We start from the raw sequence: 16732 nt of genomic DNA, 5'->3' as shown, positions 1-16732 counted from the left end.
ACTCAACATTGTTCTTTTTTTATTGTTTCCTGCCAGGAGCAATATATCACACTACAATAACCTGCAGGACTCTGCGCCACTGTCTCCAAAGATCACCAACAGTCCAAAGACCGGCGAGTCAGAAGGCTGCCCAGCAGCACAGGACAATCACAGTGGGAAGAATGGAGAGGGCTGTTGCCTTGAGGGCTCAGTGGGGCAGGACCTGGATGGCAATCTGATCGCCAACAAGCAACGCCAGACCATCATAATTGCTGACTCCCCAAGCCCTGCCGTCAGTGTCATCACCATCAGCAGCGACACGGACGATGAGGAGGCTTCCCAGAGCCACTCACCAGAAGAGTGAGTCTTCGAAAGACAATCTGTGCTTCTGATTCAATGTGCGCTCGTAACATTAGACATAGGAGAACGAGGCCATTCAGCCCCTCAAGCGTGTTTCTGCCAGTCAGATCACAAATTTAGACTCCATTTGCCAACATTTGTTGTACATTACCTAAGAAAAATCTGACACTGTCAGTTTTGAAAGATCCAATTAATCTGCAACCTTTTGGGAAAGAGTTACAGATTTCCGCTGATCTTTGTGTGGAAAAGTTCTTTCTGACTTTATCCCTGAAAGGCCAAGCTCTGATTTTAAAGTTATCTCCCCTTGTTCTGGAGTCTCCCACCAAAGTAAATACTTTCTCCATATCTACTCTTGTTAAATTCCGTTAACATATTGCACACCTCGATTAGATTGTAAAATCACAGAGCACAGAGGGAGGCCATTGGCCCATGGTGCCTCTGCCGGCAATTTGAAAGAACTATCCAATTAGTTTCATAAATTTTGGACTATGTTCAAGCCCACTGTGAATAACATTTGAAGTTAGCGGATTTTCACAAATGGCTGTCCTTTGCATATCACTCACTCGATCGGAAAACACAATCGTCCAAGCCTCACAAAATGCAGACTCCATCAGACCTCGAGAGTTAAATTTGTTCAGCAGTTTGTGAAGATGGTGACACTGTATGCCACCCTGTGGTTTAAAAATATAACGCCACAACAATTAACCCATCTCTTCTCCGCAGTGTATGCAGGCACACACAAAGCCTCTGCAAACAATGAAAGGCTAAACAGAGACCAGGTCACCATTCGGGGACTGCTGAGTCTTTCTTGCTGAATGGCCCTTTGTTTTATTGATTGTGGTTCGGACAGTTGAAAGCTACAGCTTGTGCCTCATGGGACCCTGCAATCCCACCCACCAGGCAACTCACTTCCTTTATCATTATGTTCCTCGCTTTTATTTAAATGTTGTGGATCTAGAGAATGGAGTATGTTGTGGAAGACAATGTGTGCTATGTTCAGAGGTCAAGGTCATGTTCATTTATCTCATGGAACATTGGCTTTATTCTCGCTCCACAGATGCTGTCAGATTGGCTGAGATTTTCCAGCATTTCTGTTTTTGTTTCAGCTACAAGCATTCGCAGTATTTTGCCTTTAGCATTGAGCTTATCTAATGCTCTGCGGCCCATGGAACGCTATTTGAACCTGCCAAAAGCTTCCAACTCCATACCAGCTCCATCACCAAGACCACCTATCACCTATCCCTACTTCCATATCCCAACACTGCCCCTGCCTCAGCTTATTGGCTGCGGACACTTGTGTCACTCCAAAACCCAGCTATTCATAGCTCTCTCGGCTGACTTCCCATCTTCCACTTTCCAAAAAACGTGAGCTTATCTCATCAGAAAATGCTGGACAATCTCAGCAGGCCTGACAGAATCTGTGGAGAGAGCATAAAGCCAACGCTTTGAGGCTGGATGACCCTTTGTCAGATGACGAAGGGTCAGTCAGACCCTGGTTCTAATCTCGCTCCGCAGATGCTGTCAGATCAGCTGAGATTTTCCAACATTTTCTGTTTTTGTTTCAGATTCCAGCATTTGTGGTATTTTGCCTTTATTTTTCAGCTTATCTAATGCTCTGCTGCCCATGTCTTAACTCACATCAAACCCCAATCACCCATATCTCCCGTGCCCAATGACCCACATTGGCTCCCAGACCAGCAAAGCATTGATTTTAAAATGTTCAATCTTGTTTTCAAATCCCTTCTTGTCTCACTGTTCTCCTCAGTTTCTATTTTTCCAAGCATCTTTCTTTAGTAGCATCCTTCTATATCTCCTGTCACTGAGCCGGATCTGTTTCAGCTCTGTAAAGGGCCTTGGGCTAGATTTAAAGTTTGATAAAAATGCAAGTTGCTGTTGCCTCCCTCACAATGCAGCTCAGTTGTGAGGAGCCTAATGATTGTTTTCAACCACTTGTACTTAATTCTTGCAATTTACGATAGAGTCTACCTCATTTATTTAATCCCATGAGAGAAACGTCTGCAAAATTTCTCTATCCCCAAGGCATTACTCCATGCCTCTACTTGCCATCCATCATTATGAAGTGCTTCGAAAGGCTAGTCATGGCACAAATTCATTCCAGCCTCCCGGACTACCTGTTTGCCTACAGTTTGTCTACCGCCGCAACAGGTCCACAGCAGACGCCATTTCCCTGGCCCTGCACTCAACCCTGGAACACCTAGATAGCAAAGACACCTATGTCAGACTCCTATTTATTGACTACAGCTCAGCCTTCAACACCATTATTCCCACAAAACCCATCATTAAGCTCCATGGCCTGGGCCTCGGCACCTCCCTCTGCGACTGGATCCTGAACTTCCTAACTCACAAACCACAATCAGTAAGGATAGGCAACAACACCTCCTCCACGATCATCCTCAACACCGGTGCCCCACAAGGCTGTGTTCTCAGCTCCCTACTATACTACTTATACACCTATGACTGTGTGGCCAAATTCCCCTCCAACTCGATTTTCAAGTTTGCTGACGACACCACCGTAGTGGGACAGATCTCAAACAGTGATGAGACAGAGTACAGGAATGAGATAAAGAATCTGGTGAACTGGTGCGGCATCAATAATCTTTCGCTCAATGTCAACAAAATGAAGGAGATTGTCATCGACTTCAGGAAGCGTAAAGGAGAACAGGCCCCTATCTACATCAACGGGGACGAAGTAGAAAGGGTTGAGAGCTTCAAGTTTTTAGGTGTCCAGATCACCAACAACCTGTCCTGGTCCCCCCATGCCCTCATTATAGTTAAGAAAGCCCACCAATGCCTCTACTTTCTCAGAAGTCTAAGGAAATTTGGCATGTCAGCTATGACTCTCACCAACTTTTACAGATGCACGATAGAAAGCATTCTTTCTTGTTGTATCACAGCTTGGTATGGCTCCTGCTCTGCCCAAGACCGCAAGGAGCTACAAAGGTCATGAATGTAACCCAATCCATCACGCAAACCAGCCTCCCATCCATTGACTCTGTCTATACTTCCCGCTGTCTCGGCAAAAAAGCCAGTATAATTAAGGACCTTATGCACCCCGGACATTTCTCTCTTCCACCTTCTTCCGTCGGGAAAAAGATACAAAAGTCTGAGGTCACATACCAACCGACTCAAGAACAGCTTCTTCCCTGCTGCCATCAGACTTTTGAATGGACCTATCTTGCATTAAGTTGATCTTTCTTTACACCCTAGCTATGACTGTAACACTACATTCTGCACTCTCTCGTTTCCTTCTCTATGAATATCGTTTGATAAGGTTCACCATGGTAGGCTTCTGCAGAAAATGCAGATGTATGGGATTGGGGGTGATCTAGGAAATTGGATCAGGAATTGGCTAGCGGATAGGAAACAGAGGGTGGTGGTTGATAGTAAATATTCATCATGGAGTGCGGTTACAAGTGGTGTACCTCAGGGATCTGTTTTGGGGCCACTGCTGTTTGTAATATTTATTAATGATCTGGATGAGGGTATAGTTGGGTGGATTAGCAAATTTGCTGATGACACCAAAGTCGGTGGTGTGGTAGACAGTGAGGAAGGGTGTCGTAGTTTGCAGGAAGACTTAGACAGGTTGCAAAGTTGGGCCGAGAGGTGGCGGATGGAGTTTAATGCGGAGAAGTGTGAGGTAATTCACTTTGGTAGGAATAACAGATGTGTTGAGTATAGGGCTAACGGGAGGACTTTGAATAGTGTGGAGGAGCAGAGGGATCTAGGTGTATGTGTGCATAGATCCCTGAAAGTTGGGAATCAAGTAGATAAGGTTGTTAAGAAGGCATATGGTGTCTTGGCGTTTATTGGTAGGGGGATTGAATTTAGGAGTCGTAGCGTTATGTTGCAACTGTACACAACTCTGGTGCGGCCGCACTTGGAGTACTGTGTGCAGTTCTGGTCCCCACATTACAGGAAGGATGTGGAGGCTTTGGAGAGGGTGCAGAGGAGGTTTACCAGGATGTTGCCTGGTATGGAGGGGAGATCCTATGAGGAGAGGCTGAGGGATTTGGGATTGTTTTCGCTGGAAAGGCGGCGGCTAAGAGGGGATCTTATTGAAACATATAAGATGATTAGAGGTTTAGATAGGGTGGATAGTGATAGCCTTTTTCCTCTGATGGAGAAATCCAGCACGAGGGAGCATGGCTTTAAATTGAGGGGGGGTAGTTATAGAACCGATGTCAGGGGTAGGTTCTTTACCCAGAGGGTGGTGAGGGATTGGAATGCCCTGCCAGCATCAGTAGTAAATGCGCCTAGTTTGGGGGCGTTTAAGAGATCCGTAGATAGGTTCATGGACGAAAAGAAATTGGTTTAGGTTGGAGGGTCACAGTTTTTTTTTTTTAACTGGTCGGTGCAACATCGTGGGCCGAAGGGCCTGTTCTGCGCTGTAATGTTCTATGTTCTATGTTCTATGAATGGTATGCTTTGTCTGTAGAGCGCGCAAGAAACATTGCTTTTCACTGCATGCTAATATAGGTGACAATAATATATCAGTCATGAACTCTGCTAGCTGTGTTTCACAAATTGCATACTCTTGACCTCTGAACATAGTAGCCATTGTACTCCATAAAGGTTTTGATCATATCTGTCCATACTTATCCCTATAATTTCTGTTATAAACTAAGCTTTCAAGTTTGGAAGCCCATCCAGGCAGACTGACTAAAATTCTCTCTCTCATAAAAGTTCCAAGCATCTACTGAATTTGAAGATTTTCAAACCAAATCTAGTGGACTTGCATTCATAGCAGGATGGCGTGGTGGCACACTGGTTAGCACTGCTGCCTCACAGCGCCAGAGACTGGAGTTCGATTCCCGCTTTTGGCCACTGTGTAGAGTTTGCATGTCCTTCCTGTGTCTGCGTGGGTTTCCTCCGGATGCTCCTGTTTCTTCCCACAGTCCAAAGACATGCTGGTTAAATGCATTGGCCATGCTAAATTCTCCCTCAGTGTACCCGAACAGGCGCCAGAGTTTGGCGACTAGGGAATTTTCACAGTAGCTTCATTGCAGTGTTAATGTAAGCCTACTTGTGACGAATAAATAAACTTAAAAAACTTGCTGAGAGCACTGTTTTGGATGATTAAATCTGTAATTTTCTGGCCTTGCACACCCCGTCGCTGCTGCCAGCGAGGATGGAGAATGTGGCGCTCAGCCAAATCTCCGTTCACTGCAGCGGGGCCAGAGAACTCTGCCGGTGTGAATGGCCGGAGAATTCCAGCCATGTGTCTTTACATTGTATTGTAAGAGATGAATCGCTGAATTTTGCAGGACAGAAAGCAGCCCATCACCATTGCACTCTATTGGAATGACTGTTGACTGGGTTACTGTAAAAGTATCTGCCATGACCCAGTCAGTAACTTTCTCATTTCTGAGACAGTCATGTGTTCAAGCCCCACTCCAGGAACTTGAGCACAGTGGTTAGTACTGTTGCCTCACAGCGCAAGGGACCCGGGTTCAATTCCGGCTTCGGGGCACTATTTGTGTGGATTTCTTCCGGATGCTCCGGTTTCCTCTCACAGTCCAAAGATGTGTGGGTTAGGCTGATTGGTCGTGATAAATTGTCCCTCGAGTCAGGGGAATTAGCTGGGTGAATGCGTTCACTCAGCTAATTCCCCTGACTCAAAGGGGCAATTTATCACGGCCAATCAGCCTAACCTGCACATCTTTGGACTGTAAGAGGAAACCGGAGCACCCGGAAGAAACCCAGGCAAACACGGGGAGAATGTGCAAACTCCACACAGACGAGGCCGGAATTGGACCCACGTCCCTGACGCTGTGAGGCAGCAGTGCTAACCACTGTGTCACTGTACCGTCCAATTTTAAGAAATGAAATGCACAGTGTAGTAAAACCTTGAAATGCCTCATGACCAATTCTTTGTTGGGGTCATGTGAGTCTCCTACTTTGTGCATGTGTGTGTCACCAGAAAACAGGAACAGCGCAGGGAGATGGGGCCTGTCCCTGGCATGGTGACGAGGAGTCCTAAAATAATAACACTTGAAAATATAAAGCAAAATGCTGCAACTGCTGGAAATCTGAAATAAAAGTAGAAAATGCTGGAAAACCTTCAGGTTGGGCAGTATCTGCAGAAAGGGAAACAACGTTAGTGTTTCAACAACAACATTGCATTTATATAACCTTTAATTTGATAAGGTGGCGCACAAAAGATTAATAGGTGAGATAAGGGCTCATGGAGTTGGGGGTAATATGTTAGCGTGGATAGAGAATTGATTAACAGATAGAAAGTAGAGAGTGGGCATAAACGGGGCGATGTTAAGTTGACAGACAGTGAATAGTGGAGTGCCGTGAGGATCAGTGCCGGGGCCTCAGCTATTTATGATTTAGGTGAAGAGATGACACCAAACTGGGTAGAAAGGTAAGCTCTAAGGAGCACACAGAGAGGCTGCAAAGGGATAGAGACAGGTTAAGTGAGTGAGCAGCAAGATGGCAAATGAAGTATAGTTTAGGGAAGTGTGAAGTTATTCACTTTGGTTGTAGGAATAAGAAAGCAAAACATTTTTTTGAAGGGTGACAAACATGTAGGTGTTGATGTTCAACAGAAACTTGGGTGTGCTTGTACAAGGAACACAGAAGGGGGAATTTTCCCATCTCTCCTTCCATAAGGTCCATGGACATTGGATGGAATTTTCCGGTTTTGGGGCGAGCGCGGCTGGAAAATCCCACCCAGAAAGTTAGCATGAAGGTGCAGCAAGGAATTAGGGAGACAAATGACATGCTGGCTTTTATTGCAAAGAGATTGGAGTATAAGAATAAAGAAGTATTTTTACAGTTGTACAGGGTTTTGGTGAGACCACACCTGGAGTAGTGTGTGCAGTTTTGGCCTCGACATTTAAGAAAGGATATACTTGCATTGGAGATAGTACAGTGAGAGTTCACTAACTTAGTACCTGGGACGAGGGGATTGTCCTCCGATGAGAGGCTGTGTAAATTTGGCTTATGCTGTCTGGAGTTTAGAAGAATGAGAGGCAATCTCATTGAAATCTTCAACATTTTGAAGGGACTTGAAAGGGTGGATACTAAGAGATTGGTTTTATTAGTCGGAGAGGAATCTAAAACATGAGGGAACAGTCTCAGAGTAAGGAGCCGATTATTTAGGACCGAGGTGAGGATTGTGAATCTTTGGAATTCTCTACCCCAGAGGGTTGCAGATGCTCCATCGTTGAATTCATTTAAGGGTGGAATAGAAAGAGTTTTGGCCTCAGGAAATTAAGAGATATGATGAACGGGTGGGAAAATGGAGTTGGAGCTAAGATCAGCTATGACCATATTGAATGGTAGAGCAGGCTCTATAGGCAGAGTGGTCTACTCATGCACCAATTTCTTATGTTCTTAACATTAATATAGTAAAGCATCCCAAGGTGCTTCACAGTAATTATCAAGCAAGGTTATACACTAAGCCACATAAGGCCAACTAACAAAAAGCTTGGCCAAAGCAATATTTTTAAAGATGTGTCTTAGAGGAGGAGAATTTCAGGTCAGTGGCCTTTTATCAGAAGTGTAAGATGTTAAAAGTTATGAAACAAGTTCAGAACCAGGGAAAGAGAGAAGGGTTGCAGTGAAGAACAAAAAAGACAGGGTGGATGGCAGGAGTGATTTAGTCATAAAAGGGAGGATTGTAAGACAAAGGGTGTGGTAATGGAATGAGTGAAAACTGGTCCAGTGGAGGAACAAATAATTCCAACAGAATAGCAGATAGGGTGGGAATCAGAACACACGGGGCAAAGAGGAAATGTTCCAGTGTACCTGGGATTTTGCAGAGTTATTTAGTCACAGGTTGATTGCCTTATCTGAGGTGATATTGTTTCTTTTTTTACCCACCCCACCCATCATCAGATGTAAAGGCAGTCCAGACTGTGAAGCATGCCAGAGCACCCTCAACATCGACCGAGTGTGTTCGTTAAGTAGCCCCGACAGCACCCTGAGCACCAGTTCGTCCAATTCTGCACAGTCCAGCCCATCTCCCTGCAAGAGGCCTAACAGGTACAGACAGTGTGTGTCGGCAGATCTGGATGGATGGAGGAGGTTGTGGGGGGGGTGCATTGTTCACATTTTCAAATAAATTCCCTGTCTGAGCTATTCTGACATGGTCGGCAAACCACCTAAATTCGATGGGTTCATAACTTATCAAAACAGTGGGGAGCAGAAATTATTGAGTAATGAATGCAGCAGGGCCATGATGTTAGTGCCTTTCACGCAGTGCCATCGCCAATCTCAACAACTCACTGCATGAAAACACTTTCTCCTCATCTCCCCTCTGGTTATTTTGACAATTATCTTAAATCTGGTTTCCGATCTTCCTGTCACTAGAAGCAGTTTCTCTTCATTTATTCTGTCAAAACTCTGGTTAAATCTCTCCTTCACCTTCTTTGCTCGAAGGAGAATAATTGCAGCTTGTCCTGTCTCTTCACATAACTGAAGTTCCTCATCCCTGGTAAGATTCTTGATGGTCTAAAAGACTGATATCAGAAACGCCTGGGTATACTTTATCAGGAAAGATTTGACAGGTCGGGACTCCTCTCTTGTAAGGGTGAGAGGTGACCGAATAGAGTTCTTTAAAATTATGAAAGGTTTTGACAGTGTGGATACAGAAAGAATGTTTCCTGTGTTGGGGAAGAGCACAACTAGAGTTTATCAACATAAAATAATCACCAAGAAATCCAACAGGGAATTCAGAAGAAACTTCTTTATCCAAACAGCGGTGAGAATGTGTCACTCGCTTACCACAGGAAATGGTTGAAGCAAATAGTATGGATGCATTTAAGGGGAAACTTAAAAAGTAGAAGTTTATTTATTAGTCACAAGAAAGGCTTACATTAACACTGCAATGAAGTTACTGTGAAATTCTCCTAATCGCCACAGTCCGGCGCCTGTTCGGGTCAATACACCTAACTAGCATGCTTTTCAGAATGTGGGAGGAAACTGGAGCACCCGGAGGAAACCCACGCAGACACAGGGAGAATGTGCAAACTCCACACAGACAGTGACCCGAGCCGGGAATTGAACCCGGGTCCCTGGCGCTATGAAGCAGCAGTGCTATTCACTGTGCCACCGTGCTGCCCGTCTAGACAGTTAGACAAATGTATGAGGGAGAAGGGAATAGAAGGTTGCAGTGGAAGATTTAGATGTGGATAGATGGGAGGAGGCTCAGTTGGCCGTGAACACCTGCACAGACTGGTTAGGCCAAATGGTGTGTTTCTGCCCTGTATATCCAATGTAAAAGAGATGCTATTCATAGTGCAATAAGAAATGGAACCCACCAGAGGATGAAATTTAACTGTGTAGACGTTTGACAAAAATGGGGTTTGAAGAGTGATAACTTATTTCTCAGGATTAAATTGTGGCCGAGTGAATTTCAGCTCTTTGTCAAATAATAGGATTATTAACCTGAATTGTGACTGATTGGATTTCTGATTAATATCACAATGAAATTATCCCTCCACCTCTTTACTTAACTCGTGTTAGTCTTAAGTCACGCACTCAAATCCGATACTTATTTTGTATATTGATGAGCTGCAGTAATAATTACACTTATGGCAAAATATGACATGTCTCTTGTTGTTCCTGACATTACTATAAGCTCTGATGGACCTACAAAGCACCACTACGTCAGCCTTGTGTTGCGGAGTATTCCTGTCCAGGCATGGCCTAGTTTCAGAAATGCAAAGCCCATCAGTACTACTACTGGGCGTTTGCTGTCAGCTAGACCTGATATTAAACTGCTACTGGTGAAACACTGCCTCAGGCTAATGAACGAGTTCATACCTTTTGATAGCTTATATGCAGGACTGCAGGTTGGGCGAAGGAGCAGGTAGGGAGCTGAGGCACACGGTCCCTCCCTGCCAGAGGTCATAATGTCCTGCTGTTAGTGTGACAACTCTTTGAAACAATTCTTGGGTCGGGGATGGAGCGGAATCCTCCTCAGAGCTGGTCTGCCAACCTGCATTTTTGCACCTTTAAAATGGGAAAACATTGACAGAAGCTGCGCAGATAGGAAGCAGGCAATGGATGGTGGAGGAGTTAGGAGAGATGAATGACGCATCTTCAAGTGGTTCACACTTCGCTCATGATAATGCTGCATGCAGCCTCCGAGTTGGAAGGTGGTAGGTTCAAGTCCTGCCCCAAGGACTTGAGACCACAATTCAGGCTGATGTCCTTGTCCAATAGTGAAGGAGTGCTGCATCTTTTAAAACAGGCCCGGTTTGCCCTTTCTGGTACACCTAAATAATTCTCAAGACACTTTCTTGAAGAGGAGCAGGTGAGTTTTACCTGGTATCCTGAGACCAATATTCAACTAACATCACTAAAAAAAACAATGACCAGATTGCTGTTTGTGAGCCCTTGTGTGCAGTATAGCTGCAGTCTGTTCCTGCATTATGACAGTGATTAAACATCAAAGAAAATGCACGTCATTGACTGTACAGCATATTGAGGATATCTCGGGGTCATGAAAGGTGCTGTATAAATGCATGTACTCCTCATGCAGTGACAGTGTGATTTTAACTGTGTGAATAACTTGATGCTGACCAGTATCTGAATCAACATGTCGCAATCATTGACATTCCAGCATGTCAGAGGATGAGCCGGAGAGCGGCTGCGACACCGTGGATGGATCCCCGACCAGTGAGTCTTCGGGGCAGAATGAAAGTCCTTTCCTGGAAGAACGGTTCCTTCAGGATGCGGCTAACCAGAATTCGAGTGGCATGGACTCCAAGGGAACAGACAGCACCAAGCCCGCTGTGCGCACCATGGTGGTGCCACCGATGAGGGTGCAGAACAGCAATTCAATCTCCGTAACAAACTTGAGCGAGCAGGTCTCAAACGCAGGTAAGGATCTACTTTTTCATGCATTGTCACAGAGAAATGAAATTGTAATTGCAGTGGTATAAGAATTGATTTAAAACCATATCGTGCAAGGAGCGTTGGGGCGAACAGGGTTGGGCAGAGGTTAAAGGGTATTAGAATCCAGTCCTGAAGAATGACAGTATGTTCTTCTCTGCCTGCTTGCTGTGAGGAGAAGCAATCGGAATGATAGTATTTTGAAGGGGTTGTGGGGAGCATGCAAGAGCAGGGAGATATTCAGATGCTTTTCAAAATCCTTGATGGTAGTAGGGCTACCATCAGGGGATTATGCAGTTCAGAAAGTATTCAGGATACTTGGCTTTGGAAGTAGGGACAGTTGAACACAAAACAAGGAGGTGATGTGAAATCTTTACTGGAGTACCATGGACAATTCTGGGCATCACACTTTAGGAAAGGGTAGGTTCAAAACTAAGATAATACGAGGGATGAGGAAGTTCAGTTTAGAGGAGGGATTGGACAAGATGATATTGGTCTCTTTGGAGGAAGAAAAGATTAAGGGAAGACATCATACAGCTATTCAAAAATATAATATTTGATTGAGCGAGTCGGGACTGGAGGGGAAATTTTCCTCCAGGGTTGTTAAGATTCGGAATACACTCATTGAGCGGGTGGTGGAATCAAATTCCAAGGAAATTCAAAAGCCAATTAGACTTGAAGGGTTAATTTCCATGGTTATAAGGAATAACCTGAGGTGGGGGACCGAATTGGAAAGCTCTTTCAAAGAGCTGACACAGGCACTATGGGTCCCCTTCTGTGCTGGAAGCTTCTATGATTCTATAAGGCTCCTATAGTTTAAGCAGCATCTGCCTAGCTTTAAACAGGCAGGAATCCCCAGTGCTAAAAGTGCCCACAACCCAAACAACCAAGCTCAAGACAGGTCACAAGGGGATGGCTGCTATCAGAAAAAAAAGTCAAGATGAGAGCAACAGAGGCTGCTATGCCAGGATTGAAAGTAGAAGTGGGAAGAAAAAGGAAGAATTAACGTGCAACCAACTCATCAAGCCAACGCTTGATGGGAACTGAGTTCTGCTGACAGCTCCTGACTCACTGGCTTTTCTCCATAATCTTCAGTTGTTTTGCTTCCCAAGTACAGATCTGTTTCCTAATTAAACACTGTCTGAAAGCAGTTGGAGTTTTTACATAGAACATAGAACAGTACAGCACAGAACAGGCCCTTCGGCCCACGATGTTGTGCCGAGCTTTATCTGAAACTAAGATCAAGCTATCCCACTCCCTATCATCTTGGTGTGCTCCATGTGCCTATCCAATAACCGCTTAAATGTTCCTAAAGTATCTGACTCCACTATCACTGCAGGCAGTCCATTCCACACCCCAACCACTCTCTGCGTAAAGAACCTACCTCTGATATCCTTCCTGTATCTCCCACCACGAACCCTATAGTTATGCCCCCTTGTAATAGCTCCATCCACCCGAGGAAATAGTCTTTGAACGTTCACTCTATCTATCCCCTTCATCATTTTATAAACCTCTATTAAGTCTCCCCTCAGCCTCCTCCGCTCCAGAGAGAACAGCCCTAGCTCCCTCAACCTTTCCTCATAAGACCTACCCTCCAAACCAGGCAGCATCCTGGTAAATCTCCTCTGCACTCTTTCCAGCGCTTCCACATCCTTCTTATAGTGAGGTGACCAGAACTGCACACAATATTCCAAATGTTGTCTCACCAAGGTCCTGTCCAGTTGCAGCATAACCCCACGGCTCTTAAACTCCAACCCCCTGTTAATAAAAGCTAAGTAAGAAGTTTAACAACACCAGGTTAAAGTCCAACAGGTTTATTTGGTAGCAAAAGCCACACAAGCTTTCGAGGCTCTGAGCCCCTTCTTCAGGGCTCAGAGCCTCGAAAGCTTGTGTGGCTTTTGCTACCAAATAAACCTGTTGGACTTTAACCTGGTGTTGTTAAACTTCTTACTGTGTTTACCCCAGTCCAACGCCGGCATCTCCACATCAATAAAAGCTAACCCACTATAGGCCTTCTTCACAGCTCTATCCACTTGAGTGGCAACCTTTAGAGATCTGTGGATATAGACCCCAAGATCTCTCTGTTCCTCCACAGTCTTCAGAACCCTACCTTTGACCCTGTAATCCACATTTAAATTAGTCCTACCAAAATGAATCACCTCACATTTATCAGGGTTAAACTCCATTTGCCATTTTTCAGCCCAGCTTTGCATCCTATCTATGTCTCTTTGCAGCCTACAACAGCCCTCCACCTCATCCACTACTCCACCAATCTTGGTGTCATCAGCAAATTTACTGATCCACCCTTCAGCCCCCTCCTCTAAGTCATTAATAAAAATCACAAAGAGCAGAGGACCAAGCACTGATCCCTGTGGCACTCCGCTAGCAACCTGCCTCCAATCCGAAAATTTTCCATCCACCACCACCCTCTGTCTTTGATCAGACACAGTAAGAAGTCTCACAACACCAGGTTAAAGTCCAACAGGTTTATTTGGTAGCAAATACCATAAGCTTTCGGAGCACAGCTCCTTCGTCAGATGGAGTGGATATCTGTTCTCAAACAGTGCAAACAGACACAGAAATCAAGTTATACAATACTGATTAGAATGCAAATCTCTACAGCCAGCCAGGTCTTAAATGTACAGACAATGTGGGTGGAGGGAGCATTCAACACAGGTTAAAGAGATGTGTATTGTCTCCAGACAGAACAGCTAGTGAAATTCTGCAAGTCCAGGAGGCAAGCTGTGGGGGTTACTGATAATGTGACATAAATCCAACATCCCGGTTTAGGCCGTCCTCATGTGTGCGGAACTTGGCTATCAGTTTCTGCTCAGCGACTCTGCGCTGTCGTGTGTCGTGAAGGCCGCTTGGAGAACGCTTACCTGAAGATCCAAGGCTGAATGCCCGTGACTGCTGAAGTGCTCCCCCACAGGAAGAGAACTTGCCTGAATCATAGAAACCCTACAGTACAGAAAGAGGCCATTCGGCCCATCGAGTCTGCACCGACCACAATCCCACCCAGTCCCTACCCCCCTATCCCTACATATTTTACCCACTAATCCCTCTAACCTACGCATCTCAGAACTCTAAGGGCAATGTTTAGCATGGCCAATCAACCTAATCCGCACATCTTTGGACTGTGGGAGGAAACCGGAGCACCCGGAGGAAACCCACGCAGACACGAGGAGAATGTGCAAACTCCACACAGACAGTGACCCAAGCCGGGAATCGAACCCAGGTCCCTGGAGCTGTGAAGCAGCAGTGCTAACCACTGTGCTACCATGCCGCCTGGTGATCAGACAGCCAGTTACCTATCCAATCGGCCAACTTTCCCTCTATCCCACACCTCCTCACTTTCATCATACATACATACTGTAACTTCTCCAGTCCTGAAAGCTTGGCACCAAGTCACTTCTGAATTTGGCATTTTCAGAATCACAGAATATCTAACCTAAGTGTGTAAATTGGAAAACATCATAGGTATAACTATTTACCTGAAACATAAAACAGTGATACAACATTAGGAGCGTCACAGTGGCACAATGGTTAGTAATGCTGCCTCACAGCACCAGGGACTCCGGTTCAAATCCAGCCTCAGGTCATTGTCTGTGTGGAGTTTTCACATTCTCCCTGTGTCTGCAAAGATTTCCTCCGGGTGCTCCAGTTTCCTCCCACAGTCCAAAGATGTGCGGGTTAGGTTGATTGGTCATGCTAAATTGACCCTAGTGTCAGGAGGAATAGAGGGTAAATAAGTGGGCATACGGGAATAGGACCTGGGTGGGATTGTGGCTGGTGCAGACTCGATGAGCCGAATGGCCTCCTTCTGCAATGTAGTAGGGCTTCTATGAACATTATAAATCAGTAAGAAAAATTGTTTCACTCACCCAAATGCTATACCTTCCATACACCTATAGCATTGCACTAAAATGGTACTTGAGTCTGCTGAACATATTTCCAGACACCTAGATGTTTCCGAGCAATAGAATTCCAGCCTGGAAAGGTTACAAGGTATTGGATCTTCCAAAACACTCCTATTTGTCCCTCGAATCGTCTTGATAAAAAAAAATGACGTAGACCGATGGGGGAATTAAACCCTAAACTACCATCACCTTCTCTACTCCCCATATCCGTCCGAGTTTAATGAGAATTCCTGCATGAGTTCCTGCCATGTCTGTTTACCAAGCAAAGGGAATTGGATTGTACTGCTGATGGACAATTGACTAAGTGCTCAATACCTTTTGTGCAACAGGATTCATAGTAACTCTAGAGGCGGTTAATAGGTTTCTTATTGTAACTTCCCTTTCTTTTAATTTATCTAACTGATTATAAAAGATTTTGAGCCCATTACAGTTCCAACTTCACATTTCAATGCGTTGAGCATATAAAATTTGCATTTATATAGCCCCTTTAGTGCAGTAAAACATCCCAAAGCACTTCAAAAGAGCCTTATCAAGCAAAATTTGACACTGAGCCATGAGAGATATTCGGGCACAAAGAGACATGCTTTATAGAGCATCTGAAAGGAGCAGAGAGAGAGGCAGGGAGATTTAAGAAGGAATTACACTGCTGTCGGGCCTTGGCAGCTAAAGGTATGGCATTGGGTATGTGCAAGAGATCAGGAATTAGAGGAGCACAGAGATCTCAGAGGGCTGGAGAACATAGTGAAAGCTTTCTCATAATGCAACTGAATTTTATACCAGTGTAACTTCTCACAGCTGCCTTTTAAAACATCTCAGAGGTGGGCCTGGGCCCCAATCAGAAATTGCTGGGCCTCTGATGGAAATCTTTGTTGCTTCTTTGGACACGGGTGAGGTCCCTGAGGATTGGAGGATAGCGAATGTGGTCCCGTTGTTTAAGAAGGGTAGCAGGGATAACCCAGGAAATTATAGGCCGGTGAGCTTGACGTCCGTGGTAGGGAAGTTGTTGGAGAGGATTCTTAGAGACAGGATGTATGTGCATTTAGAACGGAACAATCTCATTAGCGACAGACAGCATGGTTTTGTAAGAGGGAGGTCGTGCCTTACAAATTTGGTGGAGTTTTTTGAGGAAGTGACAAAAACGGTTGATGAAGGAAGGGCCGTGGATGTCGTATATATGGATTTCAGTAAGGCATTTGACAAAGTCCCACATGGCAGGTTGGTTAAGAAGGTTAAGGCTCATGGGATACAAGGAGAAGTGGCTAGATGGGTGGAGAACTGGCTTGGCCATAGGAGACAGAGGGTAGTGGTCAAAGGGTCTTTTTCCGGCTGGAGGTCTGTGACCAGTGGTGTTCCGCAGGGCTCTGTACTGGGACCTCTGCTATTTGTGATATATATAAATGATTTGGAAGAAGGTGTAACTGGTGTAATCAGCAAGTTTGCGGATGACACGAAGATGGCTGGACTTGCGGATAGCGAAGAGCATTGTCGGGCAATACAGCAGGATATAGATAGGCTGGAAAATTGTGCGGAGAGGTGGCAGATGGAATTTAATCCAGATAAATGCGAAGTGATGCATTTTGGAAGAAATAATGTAGGGAGGA

The 16732-nt window shown here is 45.1% G+C and overlaps 1 protein-coding gene across 1 annotated transcript in view; it reads left to right on the top strand.

Moving 5' to 3' along the window:
• Positions 1-16732, top strand: part of hipk3a (homeodomain interacting protein kinase 3a) — a 50567-nt gene that overhangs the window by 26453 nt on the left and 7382 nt on the right. Inside the window, exons 9-11 of the mRNA XM_078220921.1 lie at positions 37-339; positions 8209-8355; positions 10940-11199. Of these exons, the coding sequence (XP_078077047.1) occupies positions 37-339; positions 8209-8355; positions 10940-11199 (710 nt within the window). The remainder of the gene's footprint in view (positions 1-36; positions 340-8208; positions 8356-10939; positions 11200-16732) is intronic.

This window comes from Mustelus asterias, chromosome 9, assembly GCF_964213995.1.
Source record: "Mustelus asterias chromosome 9, sMusAst1.hap1.1, whole genome shotgun sequence".
In the NCBI taxonomy this organism is placed as follows: Eukaryota; Metazoa; Chordata; class Chondrichthyes; order Carcharhiniformes; family Triakidae; genus Mustelus; species Mustelus asterias.
This window is presented reverse-complemented; position numbering and strand designations above follow the sequence as displayed.